This window comes from Candoia aspera, chromosome 3, assembly GCF_035149785.1.
Source record: "Candoia aspera isolate rCanAsp1 chromosome 3, rCanAsp1.hap2, whole genome shotgun sequence".
NCBI lineage: Eukaryota > Metazoa > Chordata > Lepidosauria > Squamata > Boidae > Candoia > Candoia aspera.
This window is the reverse complement of record NC_086155.1, coordinates 4511771-4532567: the sequence shown is the minus strand read 5'-3', so window position 1 is coordinate 4532567 and position 20797 is coordinate 4511771. Positions and strand designations below refer to the sequence as shown.

Below are 20797 nucleotides of genomic sequence, written 5' to 3'. Positions count from 1 at the left end.
CCTGCCGGCTAGGGCTGGCTGAGAAGCCTCCACCGCCGCCCCCGTTTCTGCAGGCACCGGCTGGGAGAAAGAGGGGCACCCTCAACCAGCTGGGGCAAAGCGCTTGGAAGTGCATCCCACGCGATTGCTCCCCGTTTCCACCACGCACTGAGTGCCCGGTGCCCGACTGGGGCGGCCACCCCCAGCACCCCGCCTGGGTGCCGCCCGCTTTCGAGGACGGAGCGGCTGCGATCGGAGTCGCGATCTCCGCCCCGGCCGGCCCGCCAGCGCCCTGCGCTCCCGGGTGCCGGGCAGGACTCTCCCCGCGGCCGCCCGGCTGGACCTGGGACCTGGGACCTGGGCTGTGCCCGGGACGAGCAGCGCCTCCGCCGGCACCGCTCGCCGCCCCGCTCCTTCCACGCCCGGCAGCCGGGACCGCGTTCGGACGCCCCGCCCGGCGCACGTGAGCGGCCCCGCCCGAGTTCCAGGGGCGAGGCAGCGCCTTCCACCCGCGGCCCCACCTCCGGGGCCGGCGGGGCGGGCTTCCCCGCGGGCAGCGCAGCGCCCGGGGGGAGTGATTGATGGCCCTCGGGCGGAGCGCCTCCCGCGCCCCGCCAAAGCCGGGCGGCGCCGGGCGGAGCGAGAGGCGGCTCCGCGGCCGCTCGCCAAGTCCCGGCCCCCTCGCAGTCCCCTCCCTTCGGTCAAACTTTTCCTCGCAGCGAAGCGCCGCCACCGCGAGGGCGCCATCTTTCCGCCCAGGCCGGTGCGCTCGCCCCGCGGCGCCCGCCCCGCCGAGGCGGAAAAAGCCGGCCGGGGCCCCGAGTCCGCGCGACCCCCGCCGGCCGGCTCGCCGACCCGCCCGCGGGCGCCTTAGCTCCGCGAGCGCGCCGGGCGGGGCGGAGACGCCGAGCCGAGCCGAGCCGCCGGGAACGTCCAGCGGGCCCGGGCGGGCGCCCCTTTGGGTCGCTCCCGGCGCCGGACGGCCGGGCGGAGAGGCGCCTTTCGGGGCAGACGCGCGGGAGCCGCCGGGGCCAGGCGGGAGCGGAGGTCCCGGTGGGGAGCGGCGGACGGGGGAAGCCGCTCAGCCGCTCCGCTCCGGGGTCCCTCCCAGCCTTCCAGCGCCCGTAGCGGGCTGGCGGCGCCCGCTGCAAAATGCCCGACTGGGCGCCCCCGCCCCTCCCGTCCAGCGCGCCGCCCCCGCCCGTCTCCGCGAAGCAGGGGGGGAAACACCCGCGCGCCGCGCCCGCCCCCGCCGGTGCCCGAGCGGCTCCGGCGCTCCCCTGCCCGCCTCCCCCTCCCACGTGCCACCCGCAGCCCGCTTCGCCCGCGCCTCCCGGGGAAGGAGCGCCCGCCGAGCCGCCCCGCTCGCGCTCGGCAACTTGGCGAGGACGGCGCCTGTCAGCCCGCCCGCCCGCCCGCCCGCCGCGGCAGGCCTGGACGGGACACACCCACCCGCTCCTCGCCGCGGCCGCCCGACAGCCAAGGCCGGGAGCCGGACGGACGGGGCGGGAGGCGCGCGCCGGCCGCGCTCTACCTTTTGCAGAAGCTGGACTTTGCTTCGGCCGCCGCCGCCGGCCGCAGCGGCTCTCTGGCCGGCGCCGTCCTCGCAGCTCCTGCGCCGGGATCGCCTCCGGAGCGACGCCGGATCTTCCACCAGCACCGTGTAGACGGCGTTGCGGGCCGCCGCCGCGCCGGGCGCGGAAGAGGCGGCGGGCGCGGCGGCGGGCAGCGGCTTGCAGGCGGCGACCACCCCGCAGAACAAGCCGGCGGCCGGGGGGCTGCTGTCAGGGCAGCAGGGGGCCGCTGACGTCAAGCCCGGCGGCGGGGAGCAAATCCTGCCGCCGGGGGAGGCGGCGCGCTTGAACAGCCGCGGCTTGGGGTCCATGGCGCGGGCCGGCCGGCCGGCCGGGCGGGGGATGAGCGGCGGGGCGCCGAGCCCCCTTCCCCGCGGAGGGGCAGAAGCCGCGCAGGGTGAAGCCCCGCACGCCGCCGCCGCCGCCGCCGCGACTTTCCCTCCAGCGAGCGGCGCTCCCCGCCGGGCCCCGCCCCCTCGCCCGCCCCGCCCCCCCGGCGCTGGGGCGAGCGGCGGCTGCCGGGTTGCCACAAGAAAAAGAGAACGGGGGGGAAATCGCCTCCGTTCCGCCTTCGCCGCACGCCATTGGCCGGCGCGCTGTGTCAACATTCCGAAGTGGAACGCTGCCCGGAGCCGGCTCGCGCGCCCATTGGCCAGCCGCCGTCGCCAATCGCGAACGAGGGAAGAGAGGCGGCGGGGGGGAGCGAGTCGCCGCGCTCTGGGTTGGCCGCCGCCGCCGCCGCCGCCGCCGCCTCGTCCGCCCGGTCTGCGCGGTTGAGCGGGGCGCCGTCCCGCTGGGCTGCCGGGCCGCTGCCGGAGCGGCGGGCTCGCCTCGGGCGGGGAACGCCGGTCTGCAGCGGCCATCTTCGGCGGGGCGGCCGCCGGGCGGAGGCTGCCGACCACGGGGGCGGCGAGGCAGGAATCCTGGCGCGCTGCAGAACCAGGAGGCGCGGCTGCTCGTCGGAAGGAGCCCCAGACGCGCCGCGGGCGGGGGTGGTTTGCTCGGAACGGAAGCCCCGCGCCGGCGACTCCGATGCGAATTCTGAATTCTTTTTTAATGCATTTTTTCGAACCATCGCCTAAATCCGAGTCTGGGCCGTCGTTTCTTCCAGCCCCTGCGCATAGAAAGCAAGCTCATCAAGCAGAAGTCTGAAGCAGAACCTCGCCCCCGGCCTGTTCCTTTTTGCGAGGAGAGTCTTGCCTCTCCCGCACTTCCTAAAAAGGGGAGCATGAAGTAATCCATACCTGCGGCGTGAAAGGCTAAAAATAAGACTGCATTGTCCTGGCAACTCCAGTGGAAAGTTTTCCTTAGATCTGTGTTTCTCAAACTTGGCAACGTTAAGATGGGTGGACTTCAACTCCCAGAATTCCCCAGCTTTCCTGCACAGTGCATATGGTTCGACTGCACCAGTGTTTCTCAACCTGGGCCACTTTAAGTTGTGCGGACTTCAACTCTCAGAATTCCCCCAGCCAGCATGCTGGCTGGGGGAATTTTGGGAGTTGAAGTCCGCACAACTTAAAGTGGCCCAGGTTGAGAAACATTGTCTTAGATCGTCCCCTTCTGTGAAGGCTCTGAGACATTTGCAGTCTCGGTCAGAATTCACCATTGCAGATGGAGCAAAATTCCTCACCAATCTAGTTGAAGCCAAAGATGGAAGTTATTCCAACTTGGTACTAGAAAACTTGTCCTCTGGATTATAAGCGAAGCAACACCACACAGCTACAGGTAGTCCTTGACTTATGACCATTCGTTTAGCAATGATTCGAAGTTATGACGGCACTGAAAAAAGTGGCTTTCGACAGGTCCTCGTACTGTTGCAGTGACTCTGTGGTCACATGATCAGAATTCAGGTGCTTGGCAACTGGTTCACACAGTAGCAGCATTCTGGGGTCACGTGATTGCTATTTGCAACCCTCCCAGCCGGCTTCCAACAAGCAAAGTCAATGGGGGAAGCTGGATTTGCTTAACAACCACAGTGATTTGCTTAACGACTGGCAAAAAAGTTGTAAAATCCAGTGTGACTCACTTAATAACCGCCTCAATTGTGGTCATAAGTCAAGGACTACCTGTTTAGTGTTCTGATCAAGTCAGGGCAATGAGGAGAAAGCCCTGGAAAGCATTTTTGCCCCCTTCCTAGCACTACAGTAACTCCAAGCCAGGATTCCAGAAAGCATCTTGAAAAGCTACAGGTGTCCTTTGAGAAGACCCAACATGGGAAAAAAGCACCCAAATTTCCTTGGGAGGAAGGAATCCACTTGCCTGATCCTCTTTTGGATGACAAATTCCACCCACCAACTGGGAAAGTGGTGTGATGCTAATCACTGGGTTGTGTAAGAGGATTTTCACGTTTTTTGTGGGAAAGGCAACGCGTTAAATGGATTGTTACCGTGTGGTATGAATGGCTTTCCAGAGTGTGCATGTGGGAGAGACTTCTGGCTTTTGATGAAGATGCTCAGAAGTTACAACGCGAGGTTGCCTGAGGGACCGCCTCACCCCCGTCATATCCCACTTGGTCGGGCAGTGCAGGCTTGTTACGGACCCCGTCCGCGAGAGGCTGGCGAGGCCCAGGAAGAGAGCCTTCTCTGCCGTGGCCCCTGCCCCGTGGAACCCTCTCCCCCCAGAGTTGAGGCAGGCCCCCTCTCTCCCAGCCTTCCGCTTGGGGCAGGGGGGATAACCAACCCTGGGGGTGGTTAGCACCTTGAAGATGCCCCCGTGAATTATATGGACTTTTTAGCATGCCCATCTTGGATTTTATGTTTTATATTTAAGAAATACTGTTTTTATTGTATTTTAATCGGTATGTATTTTTAGTTTTATTGTAAACTGCCCAGAGTCACTTGAGTGAGATGGGCGGTGACAAAATTCAAAATGTAAATAAATAAATTCTTTGCTCCGTGTGTGCTGACAGCTGAACTGGAGGGCACATGCCCATCCTTGGGTCCCGGGGGGTCTGTGCGTTTTGTGATAACCTTTGCTATCCCAAGGAGAAGGATGTACAGTGGAGCTGCCACGCATGTGCTCGAGCTGTGTGGGTTGGATCTGCCCTTCGACAAGTTGGACGACCAAAGCAAGTTGGGGGGCAGGCAGTTGGACACTGAGAAACAGCATCAGAAAAGATGACAAAAATGTGTTTGGGGATTGGACTTTAGTGTAAACAAGCTGGGAAACTGGCGTTGAAATGCTTGCAAATCTGGATCTGGCTCACACGTCTCTTGCTGCCTTGGGTGACCTCCACAGAAGGGATGGGCCAGTGAAGATAAACTGCTCCAAATGTCTGATGAATCTAGATCAGTGTTTTGCAATTTCTCAGCCATGTTAAGATAAGTGGACTTCAACTCCCAGAATTCCCCCAGCCAGCCTTGCTGGCTGGGGGAATTCTGGGAGTTGAAGTCCACCCATCTTAAAGTTGTTGCCAAGGCTGAGAAATACTGATGTTGTCCAGCCATCTGCATTGTGCAGGAAAGCCAATTAAGCCATCTATGAGAGGTGTCTGTCTAGCCCAGAGTTTCTCAACCTTGCCAGTTTAAGACTGGCAGACTTCAACTGGCATGGCTGGCTGTGGAATTCTGGGAGTTGAAGTCCGCCTGTCTTAAAGTTGCTAAGGTTGAGAAACAGTGGGCTAGCCTCTTCTTCAAAGCCTCCAGAGATGGAGAACCACAACCTCTGCAGGCAAACTGTTCCACTGTTGGACAGCTTTTACTTTCCGGAAGTGTTTCCTTAAATGAAAGATAGCTGTAATTTATATTTGTTAGGTCTGGTCCAAATTGCTGTGGCCACAGAAAAGCGTTCTTGAGCATCTTCCTGGGAGCTTCCCTTGATGAAGATGGCTATCATGTCTCCTAAATCTTTTATCCAGCCTGAATACCCCCAGTTCCTTCAGCCTATCATGTCAGAAAGAGCCTTGGAGGATGGGATAGAAGTAATGCATCCATCATGCTCCATCAGGCCTCCTGGTGGTCTTCAGTACCCTGGACTTCCTGTGAAGACTGAGGATTGGAAGCCTGATGCTGGCCTTCTTGTGAAGCACTGCATGGCTTGCTTCTCTTTAGATACAGGTAGTCCTCATTTAACAACGGTAACTGAGCCCGGAATTTCTGTTGCTAAGCAATGCAGTTGTAAAGTGAGGTGGCGTGTACTCATATCTACATGATTCTGGCTAGGTGAAGTCATCTCTTGGTTTGGGGAGATATTATCAGTATGCTGATGGTACTCAACTGTGCATCCCCACCCAAGGCTGGACCAGGGGTGCTTCGGAGATCCAGAGGGGATGGCCTTGCGTAAGTGTTCAGTCTGGCTTGTTCTCCATCCCCCAGTTTCTTCTGATGGGGTTGCAGGGCCCTAAAGGACCAGCCTGCATCTTGGGGTCCTCCTGGACTCGTGGCTAATGCTCAAGCACCAAAGGAAGGCTGTGGCCAGGAGGGCCTTTACCCAGCTTCAGCTGGTAGAACAATGACTCACGCTGCATCACATCACTGCTAGACTACTGCACCACACATTACGTGGGGCTGCCCTTGAAGACAACTCAGAAATTGCCATTGATCCAAACTGCAGTGGCCTGACTTCTGATTGGTTCAGTAGTGGGACCCTCATGCTGAGCTATGAAAACCCACCCCTTTCCAATGGGTTTTGGGGGGCAAAGCTGGGCTTGGGCTATTTAGTGTTTATTTGTGTTGAGATTTTATTTTAGAATGCAAATCGCCCTCAGCCTTGGAAAGCCAGGAGGGTATGCAAATGTTGTAATAAACAAATAAAAAGAGTTGAAAGCCAATCTTGCTTTTCAAGCATTTATTGGCTGTAATTCTGTGACCTCGTTAAAAACAAAGGTGAAGCTGTTTGCCTTTCCTGAAAAGGAAGCGGGGGCTTAGAAAGTTCAGGTAGTAAACCTAGAAAATGATTTGCATTGTTTAGGGCAGGCGTGGCAGAGACCTGGCCCTGGGTCTAATCCAGCCTATGAAGATTGCATATAGTGTCCAAGAGGCTCTGCTGAAGCCCTACATTGGCCCCCCTTTTTCAAAAGAAACCCCCCAGAATATCCCTTTTTTTTGCCTTTCTTATTCTGCAACATTTGTTTGTTTGTTTGTTTGTTTTCCATCCAACCTTTATTATTTTTATAAATAAACTCAAGGCAGTGAAAATACCTAATACTCCTTCCTCCTCCTATTTTCCCCACAACAACAACCCTGTGAGGTGAGTGGGGCTGAGAGAGAGTGACTGGCCCAAGGTCACCCAGCCGGCTTTCATGCCAAAGGCGGAACTAGAACTCACAGCCTCCTGGTTTCTAGCCTGTTGCCTTAACCACTATTAACTATGAACTAACTATTAACTATTAACAATATTGTCATTCCTTTGCAGTACTCACTTTTCCTATATTTAAAGGTGTCCATAATCTGTCTTGTGATGAGAGACCAAAGGAGCTAGATAGGTTTAGGGCAGAGAAGAGGGTTATAATGTATATTATAATTTTTTTTAATCCAATTATATCCGATTCTCAGAGACTGCCTGGACAAGTACCTGCAGTTTTCGTGGCAAGATTTCAGAAGTGGTTTGCCATTGCCTCCTTCCTAGGGCTGAGAGGAAGTGACTGGCCCAAGGTCACCCAGCTGGCTTCATGCCTAAAATGGGACTAGAACTCACAGTCTCCCAGTTTCTAGCCTGGTGCCTTAACCATGACACCAAACTGGCTCTCTCTATATTATAATAGCATCCTTCAGATACCTGAAATGATATTGAATGTCAGAGCTGTTTCCTCCCATTCCGGGGTGCAGGACACAAAAGGCTGGATTTAATTCCCAGGAAGGCAGATTCCATCTGAAAAAACTTCTGAACAGCAAGAGCGATTCAGCAGTGGAAGAAAAGGCCAAGGGTGATGGGGGATCGTCTTGCAGGGTGCGTTCAAGCAGAGGCTGGACAGCCATCAGACTGATCTGCTAGAAACTGGGTCCCTCCATTGAGCAGATTATGCCTTAAAATGTCACTACCAGCTTTTTGAATCTAGGAACTTTGTCATATTGTATGGATATATTGATTTATTGGCTGAAATTTTATTTAGGTTCTGTTTTAGTTAAGATGTTGGACAAGGACCTGGGAGACCCCAGTTCTGTTTTACTCTCAGCCATGGAAGCCCACAGGGTGACTTTGGGCCAGTCCCTCCCTCTAAAGGTAAAGGTAAAGGTTTCCCTCGACGTAAAGCCCAGTCGTGTCCGACTCTAGGGGGCAGTGCTCATCTCCGTTTCTAAGCCTTGGAGCCGGCGTTGTCATAGACACTTCCGGGTCATGTGGCCGGCATGACGACACGGAACGCCGTTACCTTCCCGCCGAAGCGGTACCTATTGATCTACTCACATTGGCATGTTTTCGAACTGCTTGGTGTGCAGGAGCTGGGACGAGCAACGGGAGCTCACCCCGCCGCGCGGTTCCGAACCGCCGACCTTCCGATCGACAGCTCAGCAGTTTAACCCGCAGCGCCCCCGCGTCCCTAACCCTCCCTCTAAGCCCAACCTAATTTGCAGGGTCATGCCAAGAAAAATGCTGTCTTTTGCTCCTGGAAGAAAAGCAGAATAGACCGCAAAGAAATAAATATGTTACGCTCAACCGGGGTGTTGGACAACCAGCAGATTAAATCCAGCCGGGCTTCCCCTGCGATGATGGTAGTTTCGCTCATGTGTCACCTCTGTTTGTGGGTCAGTAAAGGACACCGCCGAGGTTTATTGGATTGCAACAGGCCCAGATGTAATAAATCAGTAAAATAAATGGTAGCCAAATGCTTATAGATCAGGGAACTATGATCTGGATGGGCTCAGCTAAAGCAGGGTTCCTCACCCGTGGCGTCTCTAAGCTGTGCGGACTTCAACTCCCAGAATTCGCTGGCTGGGGAATTCTGGGAGTTGAAGTCCGCACAGCTTAGAGTCACCAAGGGTGAGGAACCCTGGGCTAAAGGCTTTGTGGTCCAGGGACCATGAAGAAATCTTTCAAGCACGAGCACCCATCTCCTATTAAATGGGCTTTCCTATCGTATGAAGGCAGCCTGTACGGTTTGCTAATTTCTCAAGTGCCAGTATCATTAAAATCAGGGTGGGGATTGCATTTAGGGGATCAAGAAACCGGACAGTTTTCACCTTCCTTGACACCCATTTGGGCAGCCTGTAGACAGGATTCACGGACTAGATGCTTTTAATGCACACCAGTCCCAGAGAAAGCAGATTATGGTCGAAAAGCTGCAGCAAATCAGCTATTCCACCTACCTGCCCATAGCCGGGGTTGGATTGGTGCGAGAAACCCACAAGTGCATCGCCGAGCCCCCCATGGTTGGCTTGGAAAGGGGGGAGTGGCAGAAAAAGTAATGCAGAATGGAGCAGGCCCCCAGCGTATTGCAGGGCCCACCTTTTCCATTTTTCTTAAGCGGGGAGGGAAGTACCTTTGTTTTTAACACTATACTGTATTTTGGAACTTGCAAAAATTTTTCTTTTGTTTTTCAGCTGTTTTCAGCCCACCTGCACCTTCTTTCAATAATCACTCATTGAGACTAAGGGGTTACAGTCCTGGGAGGATCCTCCATGCCAGCTCCTGCATGTTCCAGGCCCCCCCTCAAATCTTTCCATCGCCTCTCTTTCAGCTTCAGTGCCAAGCTAGCTGCTCTCGGCCAGCCCCATTACAGCTCCCCAGTCATGAGGTCTAGACCCTTGATTGAAAGATTGACATCCATATTCCCCAGTTCCTTTGGAAATTGTTCTGCTTGTCCCCCGACCACCCTGCCAAGAACATTTCTGTCGTTTGGGGCTCCAAGATACGCAAAAGGACTTCTCGCTGGGATAGGAAGGCAAGCAGAAGACGTGCGCCTGGCTTCTCTTCAGCCTGTCGCTTACGTGCCCTTAAAAGGGGTGGGAACGTTATCAGAATTGGGGAGGGGGCACCAACGTTGCAAGGAAAAAGATAGCCTGCTGCTTATCCATCTCTTCTTCTGAACCCAGCCCAGTCTCAGTAAGAGCCAGAGGCCGCAGTTCCTCCGCCAGCAAATCGGATTAATAATTAAGAATTGTTATCTAAGTACGGTAGACCCATTCCTTCGCTGAGACCAAAGCCAATGTTTTTTTTTCCTTGTTTAAGCAACTCATTATCCCTCCCCTGCCCCCCAGTTACTTTGCTTTTATGTTTCTGAAGGGCCCGAATCTCTGCGTCTTGCCCTCAGCCAAAGACCTCCCCCCACCCACCCTGCACTAGGAAAGCATTGCCGCTGCCTCTGCCAAGGGAGGAAGTCTCCTTGTGCAGCTGGCAATTCCGTAGATACACCCATTAGTTCTCTTAGCAGCCACATGGAAGGAGTGTGCCACCACACTTCCCAGTCTACTTTCAACCCCTGGGTTTCCTGGTGGCCTCCCATCCAATTACTAACCAAGTTTGACCCTGCTTACCTTTTCCAGCTCAGCTAAGGTTCCTAGGTGGGGCCTGGGGAGTTCATCGACACATAGGTGTAGTTTTCTTGGCAAGAGAAGCATACACTGTAGGATTTCCTGGTGGTCCCCTATCCAAATGGAAGTCGATCCGGTTTCCAAGTCCAGGGGCTGACATGCCAACAGCCCACCTGCCTTGCTACTTTGGACTGTTTCTTGCCACTCACTTTTCTACCCCTTGCTTCTTCTTGCTTCTGCAGCATTTGCTGTCCTTGATGCCACCCGCAAAGAGCTGGCACAGGATGTGACCTCTGAGCACCCAAAGTGCATTTTCTCTGTCCTCCTGGTGGCTGTGTTTGCACAATGCACTTATGCGTGGCTCACCAAACCATGATCATTCCAGCAACCCAAATGGCTGGCTTCACAGAACATTTTTGAGCCCTAAACTAACCTTGGCCTAGGTTCTCCCAAAACAAACTAGGATAAATTGTGGGTGGTGGGTTCAATAATTCAGCGAGTTGTGCAAAAATGCCCAGGAAGGAACGGAGGGCCAAGTTAGTTGTGTAAACCTGGTTCCTTTGCTTATTTTGTGATGCGACTCAGAAAATGGATTAATTAGAAAACCATGTTAAGCAGGTTGTGTGAATTTCACTAATGGTAAACCACTATGGCTGGATTCATGCCACGCACCTAACCTGTTGCACATTGAAGGACAAATTAACCGAAAGCTCTGGCTTCAGACAACCCATTAAGCTAACTAAACTTTACCAAGTTTTGGGATTATAATCTTAAAATTGTTTGGGGAATGCACTTAAAAGGTTAACCAGGCACTGACCTGGCTCAGCGCATTGTGCAAACAGCCATTGGATTCCTCTGTTCTCCTAGCCGGATGAAATGGGAATGTGCGGTGAACAGGCTACAGAAAAGCCACATTCAGAATATTTCCAGTTTGGGGTTACAGGAAATCTAATGCACATCCACAGTGGAGGGAGAAATCCGTTTCCCCAACATACAGGTAGTCCTCGACTTACGACCATAATTGGAACTGGAACTTCTGTTGCTAAGCAATGTAGTTGTTAAGTGAGTCACACCTGATTTTACCACCTTTTTTGCTGCGGTCATTAAGTGAATTGCTGTGGTCGATAAGCACCGCGGTCATTAAGCGAATCTGGCTTCCTCCATTGATTTTGCTTGTTGGAAGCCAGCTAGGAAGGTTGCAAATGGTGATCACATTGTGAAGTGCCTGAATTTTGACCAAACGTCCAAAGGGACCCTGTGACGGTCATAAGTGCGAGGACTGGTCATAAGTCACTTTTTTCAGCACTGTTGTAACTTCAAACAGTCATTAAACGAATGGTCGTAAGTCAAAGACTACATGTACTGTTAGCATGTGCAAGAAATCTGCTTTCTCGGAGGAGCATTCAGATGTGCCAATTCCCACTTGCATTTCTACTTGTGGGGGAAGGAATTGCTGTCTTTGTAAAATGTTATTTAAGGACCCTACACACTATTTCAAGACTTTTTGCTTTTACTAGCTTCCTACTTAACAAATTCCACAGAGACCAGAGCTAAAAATGATTTACTGAATTTAAAGCAACGGTACGCTTCCTGTTAAAATGTCATTGCCACATGTCACTTTTTGCTTCTGGTAAAGGCTTTCTTTAAAAACCGAGATCTCATGTTGTTACAGTTGTTCTTATTTTTTCCCCACTGTTAAATTATGCCCATGTTTAGTTTTAGTCAAGACCCTCATTGTTATTTATTGTTTCATGTATTATCTTACCGTTTACTGGTACAGTTTATGGAGAATCTCACACAGTTGGATGACGCTGCCTTCTTCCAGGGGGTGGAAATCATTTGCTTTCTAGCTGTGGCTGAACTGCAATTCCCATCAGGCCTTGCCAGTGGTGAGGGATTCTGGGAGTCGTAGTACTGCAAACATCTGGAAGGTTGCAGACTAGAGCCCAGGACAATGTTCCCTGAAGTTCCTGCCCTCCAAATTCATTAGGATGGGGGATTTCTGAGAGTTTGGAGCAGTGTTTCCCAACCTTGGCAACTTTAAGATATGTGGACTTCGACTCCCAGAATTCCCCAGCCAGCAAGCTAGGAATTGAAGTCCCCACATCTTAAAAGTTGCCGAGGTTGAGAAACACTGGTTTGGAGGATGCCAAAACACATAACATTACATAGCACAATGGCCTGGTTTACACAGCTTGCCAATGTCAGGGTTGAGTTTCTACCAAGATAAACCCATTTTAATCCAGTTTAACCGCCCCCAGTCAGGATCAGATTTCAAGTCTATCAGACATTTTGGCTGTGGATGCTGCTGGACCTTTTCCTTTCAAGGTGTTCCCTGGACAAATGGGCACTTTTTAGGTCTAGTTCCAGGAGGTTCCGCAGGGTGTGGTCCCAAAATTCAAGATGGAGGCCACAAAGCTGAGATTGAAGTGATCGAACTTCGGTTGCGCCGTCGTGGCCTCCATCTTGACTTTTTGGACCACACCCTGCAGAAAATGGGTGGAGCTCCAATTGCACCGTCATGGCCTCCATCTTGACTTTTTTGACCAACTCTGCAGACACCCCTGCACATTGGAGATGGTTGAACCAACCACTGCAAACTTCATCCAGCAGCACCTCCGCATTTCTGCTTGTTCAAATGCCCGACCGGATGCGTTTGGGGGCCAGACCTGGAGATTCCTGAGACAGCGTGGGAAGTTGGAACAGCGACTTTTCTCCAAGCATTTCTTTTCTCTCCTCAGCAACGGAGGGCGCAGAAGAGCTGCTGTTTGCATCTCTGGTGACTGAAATAATTTCTCTCAGAAATTAATTAATTTCTGGGGTTACTTGCTCCCTTGGCCCACCAGCTCACCAAGCAAGCCAGGTGTGTCCAATGCGCTCAGCCACCAGGAACAAGCCAAGCCCGGCCTCTTCTCCAAGGCAGCCACCAGGCTTGGAACTGGCCTGGCTAAGCATGTCAGGCGGGCACAACTGACGCTGCTCAAAATATTGTAAAATGCCATAAAATCTCTGCCAAAGTGGTACATATTGCTTCATCGTTCGATTAGTGGAGAATATGGCTTTTTCCAAGAGGGATAAGGTACACATTTCCAAAAGTCATTCCTTAACATCCCCTTTTCCAATTTCTCAATACAGTAGTCCTCCCTTAATGACATCAATTGGGACCGGAATTTCCATCACTAAGTGATGCAATCATAAAACATGATGTCACATGACCGCAGCACTTAGGGACGGCAGTTTCAGCAGCCCTGGCTGCAGTCATTAAGTGAATCATTGTCGGTCATTAAGTGAAGACCTTACATGACAGCGACTTGCAACCTCCTGCCAGCCTCCCCATTGACTTTGCTTGTTGGAAGCCAGCAGAGAAGTCAAAAATAACAGTCTATTGACTCTGGGACTCTGGGACTGTCATAAGTGTGAGCTGGTTGCCAAGGGTCTGCATCACAATCATGTGACTGTGGGGATGCTGCAATGGCCGCAACTTTGAGGACTGACCAACTTTTTCAGCGCCATCATAACTTTGAATAGTTGCTAAACAAGTGGTTGGTAAGCGAGGATCATCTGCCTTTGATTACATGGTATTTATTAGTAAACCAGTGAGCAACCTCAGAGCTCTCTGTCCAGAAGAGTGCAATGCTGGGAACAGCCAAGATCCTGTGCAGGACCCTCAAACTCCCAGGCCTCTGGTGGAGGACCCGAGGTTGAGGAAGACACATGCCACCCATAGGGGTGAGAAGGGAATTTTTTTTATACACAGAAATACACTCTTAAAAAAATCTATGATTTTATTTTATATACAAAAATGTGTGTGTGTGTGTGTCTATATATATTTCCTAGCCTGTTTTTTTTTCCTTTTTCTATCTGTTTTTAAAGTTTACAGATTGTTTCATGTGTGTGTGTTTTTTTAAGTGTATTTTGGGTTTTTGCTATATTTTGATTTCCCCCCCCCAACTTTAAATAAATAAACAAAAAACAAAAAACCCAGCTAGGGCTGTTGTCCAACACCCTTAACTAGATTACTGTCTTAACTCCTTTTCTGGGTCTCTGCATCAGGCCGTCCTCCACGCCTTGGCACAGAAGCAGAAATGGCAGTGAGCGAGCATCGGAGTGGAAATCCTGGGGCTTCCTGGGCGTTTTAGAAAGAGGTGCCTGGGCAGGCCTCCCCCTGGTTTTTGCACATGTTCATCTACGTGCAAAAAAACCCAACAACAACCCACAATTAGGGGGCATTTCTGACATAGCTGGGCTTCCCATCGTCCCCAGCCTTCTCCGAGGTTTTACAACAGCTTTATTTCTTGGGCTTGAAAGTTGTACAAACTTTTTTTTCCTGCCCTTAATATTAGGGGAAAAGGCAGATAACTAACAAGGGAGGGAGGGAGAAGAGCAATCCGCCAGCAAGCCATGAATTTCTTGCCAAGAGAATTAAAAAGGCAGATTTTGCACCACCAGAAGAACAACCCCTCTGTGGCTTTTCCTCGTTGATTTTCCCCACTCTCCCTTTTCCCTTCAATTATGATCAAGCAAACCAGCCTGCCCCCCTTTTTCCTCTTTACAGTTCTTGTTTAATCTTTGACATAAAAACGCTGATCAGGCTTTTTTTTAAAAAAAAAATTAAATATTACGCAATGGCAAATACAGGAGTTTCACAAGAGCTCCCAATACAAAGGACAGAAAGCTGTTCAGGCTCTCCACAACCTGGGTTTTTCAGCCTGGGAGTTTTCCACATTCGGTCCCTCTCTTGCCTTCCGTTGATGTGGACTGGAGTTCTGGCTAGAAAAAAAATAAAGATAAATAATATCTTTATTGTTATTTTCTCTCTTAGATCCTTCATGACAAGCTTGGCTTCAGATTGGGGGTTTTAATCCACCCCCCTGCATATTAAGTGGTACAGGCATACCTTTGGAAGTGGGTTCGTACTGAATTCCAGAATTGGAAGGTCTACCCAGAGGTCATCTAGTCCAACCCCCTGTTTGGTGCATGATTTATTAGAGCCCCTCTGAGAGAGGACTATTCTGCTGGCTGGCAAGATGGCTCTCAAAGTCCAAAGCACATGGAGGTTGTGGAGGGGGAGCAGGATCAAAGGTTCAGGGGCAGCCCTTTCCCAGATCTCAAAAGCCTTCCATGCACGGAAGATTTACAGGGTTTCCAGGTGTGTTTGAATTGGGCTGTAATTTCTTTTGTTTAATTTTTTTTCACAAAACAATCTTTAATCTTTAAAAAAAAATTAAAACATTAGAAAAAAGACAACCCCAAACAAACTAAAAAATTGATTGATTATGTGCCATCCGGTCATTTTCGACTCCTAGCAACGAACGGATAGATTTTCTCCATGATGAAAAATAAAAATACAAACTAAGAAAGAAAAGAAAGAAGAAAGGGGAAAAAAAATTACCTTATATTTTACACTTATCAGTAGTCACTGGCATACCAATGAATTCATCACTATAATATGAGCAGTACAAAATATTATTGTAAAAATATCACAAAATCTTTGCCATAGTAATGTATATTGCGCATCCTTTGATTAGTAGAAAATACTGCCTTTTCCAAAACAGACGAACCACACATTTCCAACAACCATTCCTTGGCATCTGGGATAATATCACATTTCCAATTTCTTACTAAACTATCCTCCCGCTGAACAAAAACCTTCATCAACAGCTCACCTTTTGTTAGACCTTGCTCCCCTGCCTCTAACAACCATCTCCACTTGGCTAAGTTGTGGTTTATGTTCCCGCGGTAATGAGAAGATGCCATTGACTAAATGGCCAAGCGTTGTGTGGCTTGTAAAATCACCCAGTCAGGCTAATAAACCTCGAGAGGAAAGCTCAGGTATTTCCCACTGCCATTTCGCAGTGCAGTTTCTTCACGAAACAGACTCTGGAAATGCGTTGCATTTTTGTCTTGCAAATCCTACAACCTGGAGTCCTTGTGGATGATGATTTGGCCACCACGCCAGGACCCCTAGTCATCCTCACAATGCCCTTGTTCAGAGTCAGATCCGTTTCTGGGGATCCTTCTATGCTGGCTGGGGAATTCTGGGAGTTGAAGTCCGCCCATCTGAAAGTTGTCAAGGTTGAGAAACACTGCTCTAGGCCCTGCAAAATCCAGTTTAACACACGTCTAACATGCAGAATTTCCCCAATACTTCAGCTGGGTGCGCTCATCAAGCTTAACCGAGTTAATGAATGAACCCTTGATTTGTGGGTAGGATGCAACAGACAGGAGTGGAGATTACGGTGGATGGATCTCAAGTTAATCTTGCAGCAAGTTCCGCCCTCTGATCCAGACCACGTGGTTTCCCAAAGGTGCAGTCCTGCTCATGAGATGAAACGGGACCGCTTGTGGATCACGCCCCCAGGAACAAACTGCACGCAATCCCATTATGTTTCTGTGCCAGTGTATCTGTAGAGAGGGAAATGCCACTTCGTGGCCCCACATGCTGTTTCAGACAGAGCAGCATGCCACTATCCGGGACAGAGATTCTGCTCTCACCTCCCACCTCCCTGTGGTGGCAGGGAGTTGGCGTGACTTTGCCAAGATGCCCCAAATCAATGCTGCCAGAACATCAGCATCAGGAGTCTGGAGTTTTGGGCCCGTGACCTGGATTCCAAAAGGTGAATGCAGGAAAGGCGGGTTGTGGGAAGAGTTCAACATAGCAAGGAGCAGAGAAGACATGAATTGTGCATGGAAATCCCGCAGGAAACCCCACTGTGTGTTGCCATCCTGATTAGCATCCAGTGGCAGCTTTTAACTGCAGCTGTTTTTGCAGATCGCCTTTTCAATCCTCCAGCTTGGCAGCCCGGACCAGATCTTGTGCCAGTGAGTTCCGCAGTTTAGCTCTGTGTGGTTAAAGACAGGCTTCCTTTGGCCAGCCTGGGATCCTCCCCATCTGGTGGTAGCCACCAAATTCTAGGATTCTGGAAGAGGAAAAGCAATGTCCTGATGATTCCTCCACCTTGTGACTTTCATGGCAGGGCCATCTCCCACCCACCTATTTTCAAGCAAAAATCCCCAAGTGTTGCATTATTGGCCAACAGGTTGTGACCCATTTTCCCATGGCTTCCACAACTGCATTTTAACCCCATGTTTCGATATTGTAAGAGGGGGAAAACATCCCCATGCAGTATGGAGCTACAATTTCCACCTATATCCCCTGCTTTCTGTCTTTTTTTAGGGATTAGGTCACCATGATTTAAATTACCTGGAGTTCTTACAATTACTTAAGCCCTGCAGGTTGGTGTAGGAAGGCACTGCATTCATGGCCCTTCTGTTTTATTTTGTTTTGCTTATTTTGTTTTGTTTAACAACAAATCTCACCTCCAAGCCTTTTTCCAGGATGAAGGAATATGCAGGGAGTCCTTGATTTATGACCAACTGGGACTGGAACTTCTGTTGCTAAGTGAGGTGGTTGTTAAGTGAGTCACACCTGATTTTATGACCTTTTTTGCTGAGGTCATTAAGCAAATCCAGCTTCCCCTGTTTACTTTGCTTGTCAGAAGCTGGCTGGGAAGGTTGCAAATGGCGATCGTGTGACTTTGGAATGCTGCAACCGTGTGAACCAGTTGCCAAGTACCTGAATTTTGATCATGTGACTGCAGGGACGCTACGACAGTCATAAATGCGAGGGCCGGTTGTGAGTCACTTTTTTCAGCGCCATCATAACTTCAAACGGTCGCTAAACAAGTGGTCTTAAGTCAAGGACTACCTGTATTTAGCTCAGCAGAAAGAAATTCTTTTCAGCTGTCATTTCAACTTAAGAGAAATATGGCTTGTTGGAAAGCCACAGAATTTGTGGGGAGCAAATTATTCAATTCTGATTCTTTGTTGCAAGAGCATTTCCCTCTCCCAAATTACAGATACATCTCTGGTTATCCCCAATCAGCCCTTTTTTTTTTTGATGCAGTTGATTAAACCTATCAGGATTGGCTGGGAGAAGGGAAGACGACTTGCTTTGGGTTTGTGAATAAGTGGCTCAGAAGCTTAGACCAAAACACTTAAGAAAATCAGGTACGCATCACTTTCTCTCAGCCCAACCCACCTCACAGGGTTGTTGTTTTGGGGAAAACACGTGGCAGGAGTATTAGGTATGTTTGCCACCTTGAGTTATATAAAAAAAAGGGATAAAAATTAAATTATGGTTGGCCACACAGCCAGCCAGATGTTTAGACTGGATTTGGCATTTTTGCCCACCTATCGAGGCCTTCTCAAGGACCTGGGATAGGCCGATGTTGTTAAATTATAACATATTTACAAAATAACCTACAAAAATAATATTAAAGGTATCATCATGGGATGTAAACTGTTCCAATAAAGCTACCTTTTGCAATTGACTGATGGTGATTTTGCCAATGCCAGTGGTGTTCAAGGGGTGCTCCTGATTATTATTATTATTATTATTATTATTATTATTATATTTCTTATAGAGAAAGAATGACACGAATGAGTTCTAGAAAAAGTCATTCTATTTTAACAAGGCAATTCTTCCCCCATACTCCTACCCCTTACGGTGGGCAATTGGTGGACCATAATCCCCTTTTTTAAGTTGCTCATGCCCTGTAGAACAACAGGTATGGTAATGAAAAAGAAACTAAAATTGCTTCTTTGGAGAGACGTTTAAGCGCTACACTTTCCCACTTTATTTCTGGAATTAAAGTGTGCATAAACGCATTGCACACATTGCCTTCTTGTTGCACCAATGCATGTGGCCTTCCCAGTCCATGGGTACTGAGGTTAGAGACATATCCATAATTTGCAAGTGGTGATCCTGACTGACCGCTGGGCCCTATATATAATTTGAATGGGAAAGGATGTCTTCCCCCAAAACCTGAACAGAAATTCAACCTCAGTCTGTGGTCCTGCAGGAATGCCACTGAATGTGTGCAAAGGAATGGGCCTGATCCACATGGGTCATAGGCTGAAGATTAACTGCCCAATGTTTTCTAATTAAATTGTGTTGCAATTCCATGCTCAGTTCCCTGTAAACCAGGCCTCTAGAGCAGTGTTTCTCAACCTTGGCAACTTTAGGATGTGCGGACTTCAACTCCCAGAATTCCCCAGCCAACATGCTGGCTGGGGAATTCTGGGGCTTTAAGTCTGCACATCTTCAAGTTGCCAAGGCTGAGAAACACTGTTGTAGAGTACAGGTAGTCCTCATTTTACGACTGTTTAATGACGGTCCGAAGTTACAACAGCCTTGGAATGGGTGCTTTATGGCCTGCAAAGCTCTTCTGAGCATCGCAAAATGTCCCCCCCCCCATGGTCACATGATTGCATTTTGGGTGCCTGGCAACTGGTTCGCATTTACGACCGTTTGCAGCGTCCTGTGGTCACGTCATCACATTTTACAACTTTTTTGCTATTTTCCAGCAAAAAGCACCCATTGGGGAAGCTGGATTCGCGTAACAACCGCAGTGATTCACTTTAACCCGTGGTTCGCTTAATGACCATCATAAAAATGATTGTAAAATCAGGTCCAGTCACGTGGTGACTCGACTAATAACCACAACAGCTTACAATGGAAATTCTGGCCTCAACTGTGGTTGTAAGTCAAGGACCACCTGGACCCCTGGACAGACATCTGAATATACTTGCACAGCCGTGCGCCACTTTCAATGCTCACATCTGGGCCTTCCCGCAAGGATCAACTCTCATTGCCTTCCCACCACCCTGTAAGGTAGACATGGGATCAACTGAAGGCACAACTACCTGAGGGATCTCTGGTTCCGAGTAGAGATTAGAAGTGGATTTAGGGTTGAGTTGGGACTGCTGACCCTAAAATGTCTACAGTGAGGAAAAAAAACGGTTTTAATTCAAATGTAAAAAATTCAAGGGTGAACAGGATGTCCTCAGTATTTGGAGCCATTGGCTTATTTTAGGAGTTTGGTCTAGTGGTTAAGGCGCTGGGCTAGAAACCAGGAGTCTGTGAGTTCTAGTCCCGCTTGAGGCCTAGAAGCTGGCTGGGTGCCCTTGGGCCAGTCCCTCCCTCTCAGCCCAACTCGGTGCAACGCAGACCAGCCTCCTCGTGCTGCACCCCGGGCAACGTGACTTCCCACGGCTAAACAGTCCACACATCTGGCTGCTGGACCTCACAAGGGTTTCCCAGCAAGAAAAAAAAGCAGCATGAACACTGAACTGCTGTGCCATACAATTAAAAAAAAAAAAGGAGATTGTATGCACCCTCTGGTGGTGGCTAGCCTAAAGTGCCAGCAGAGTTTTCCCTGTTCCTTTCTGTTTGATTTCTCGAAAGTTTGGGATGCAGTTCCTTAGCACCCTGAATCAAATCAGAAGCCCTAAAATTGGTTTAGAACAGTGTTTCTCAACCTCAGCAACTTTAAGATGTGTGGTCTTCAACTCCCAGAATTCCCCAGCCAGCATGGCTGGCTGGGGGATTCTGGGAGTTGAAGTCCACACATCTTAAAGTTGCTGAGGTTGAGAAACATTGGTTTAGAGGAAACTGGTACATCCTTCCACCCTGAAGAGAGGTCTAGTTTCTTTAGTTCCTTGCTGATTTGCCATCAGGGAAGACTTTACTCTTCTCATCCTGAAAGACCATGTATTTGGAAGTACAGCGTTTGAGCATCGTTATATGCCATTGCAACTGCTTTCCAGTAGTTGCATTCACACCAGACACTAACCTGGCTACTGAATTAATCTGCAGGCATGGGGCCATGTTCCTCCAGGCCTTAAGTCAGCAGCTGGGCCTGGATGGGGAAGAACCAGCTTTGGCTCCACCCTGGCTGTGAGTTTTAGACCCCACCCCCAGATCTAGTGCTTTTCTATTGTTAACTCTGAAAGGGGTTACGCTACCCCAGGCAGAGTTGGTGCACAATCTGGCAA

The 20797-nt window shown here is 50.3% G+C and overlaps 1 protein-coding gene across 1 annotated transcript in view; it reads right to left on the bottom strand.

Moving 5' to 3' along the window:
- SLC2A4RG (SLC2A4 regulator) overlaps nucleotides 1-1990 on the bottom strand; it is a 32002-nt gene extending 30012 nt beyond the window's left edge. Inside the window, exon 1 of the mRNA XM_063296881.1 lies at nucleotides 1514-1990. Within this exon, the coding sequence (XP_063152951.1) occupies nucleotides 1514-1864 (351 nt within the window). The 5' untranslated portion in view covers nucleotides 1865-1990. The remainder of the gene's footprint in view (nucleotides 1-1513) is intronic.
- Nucleotides 1991-20797: the final 18807 nt, after the last annotated feature.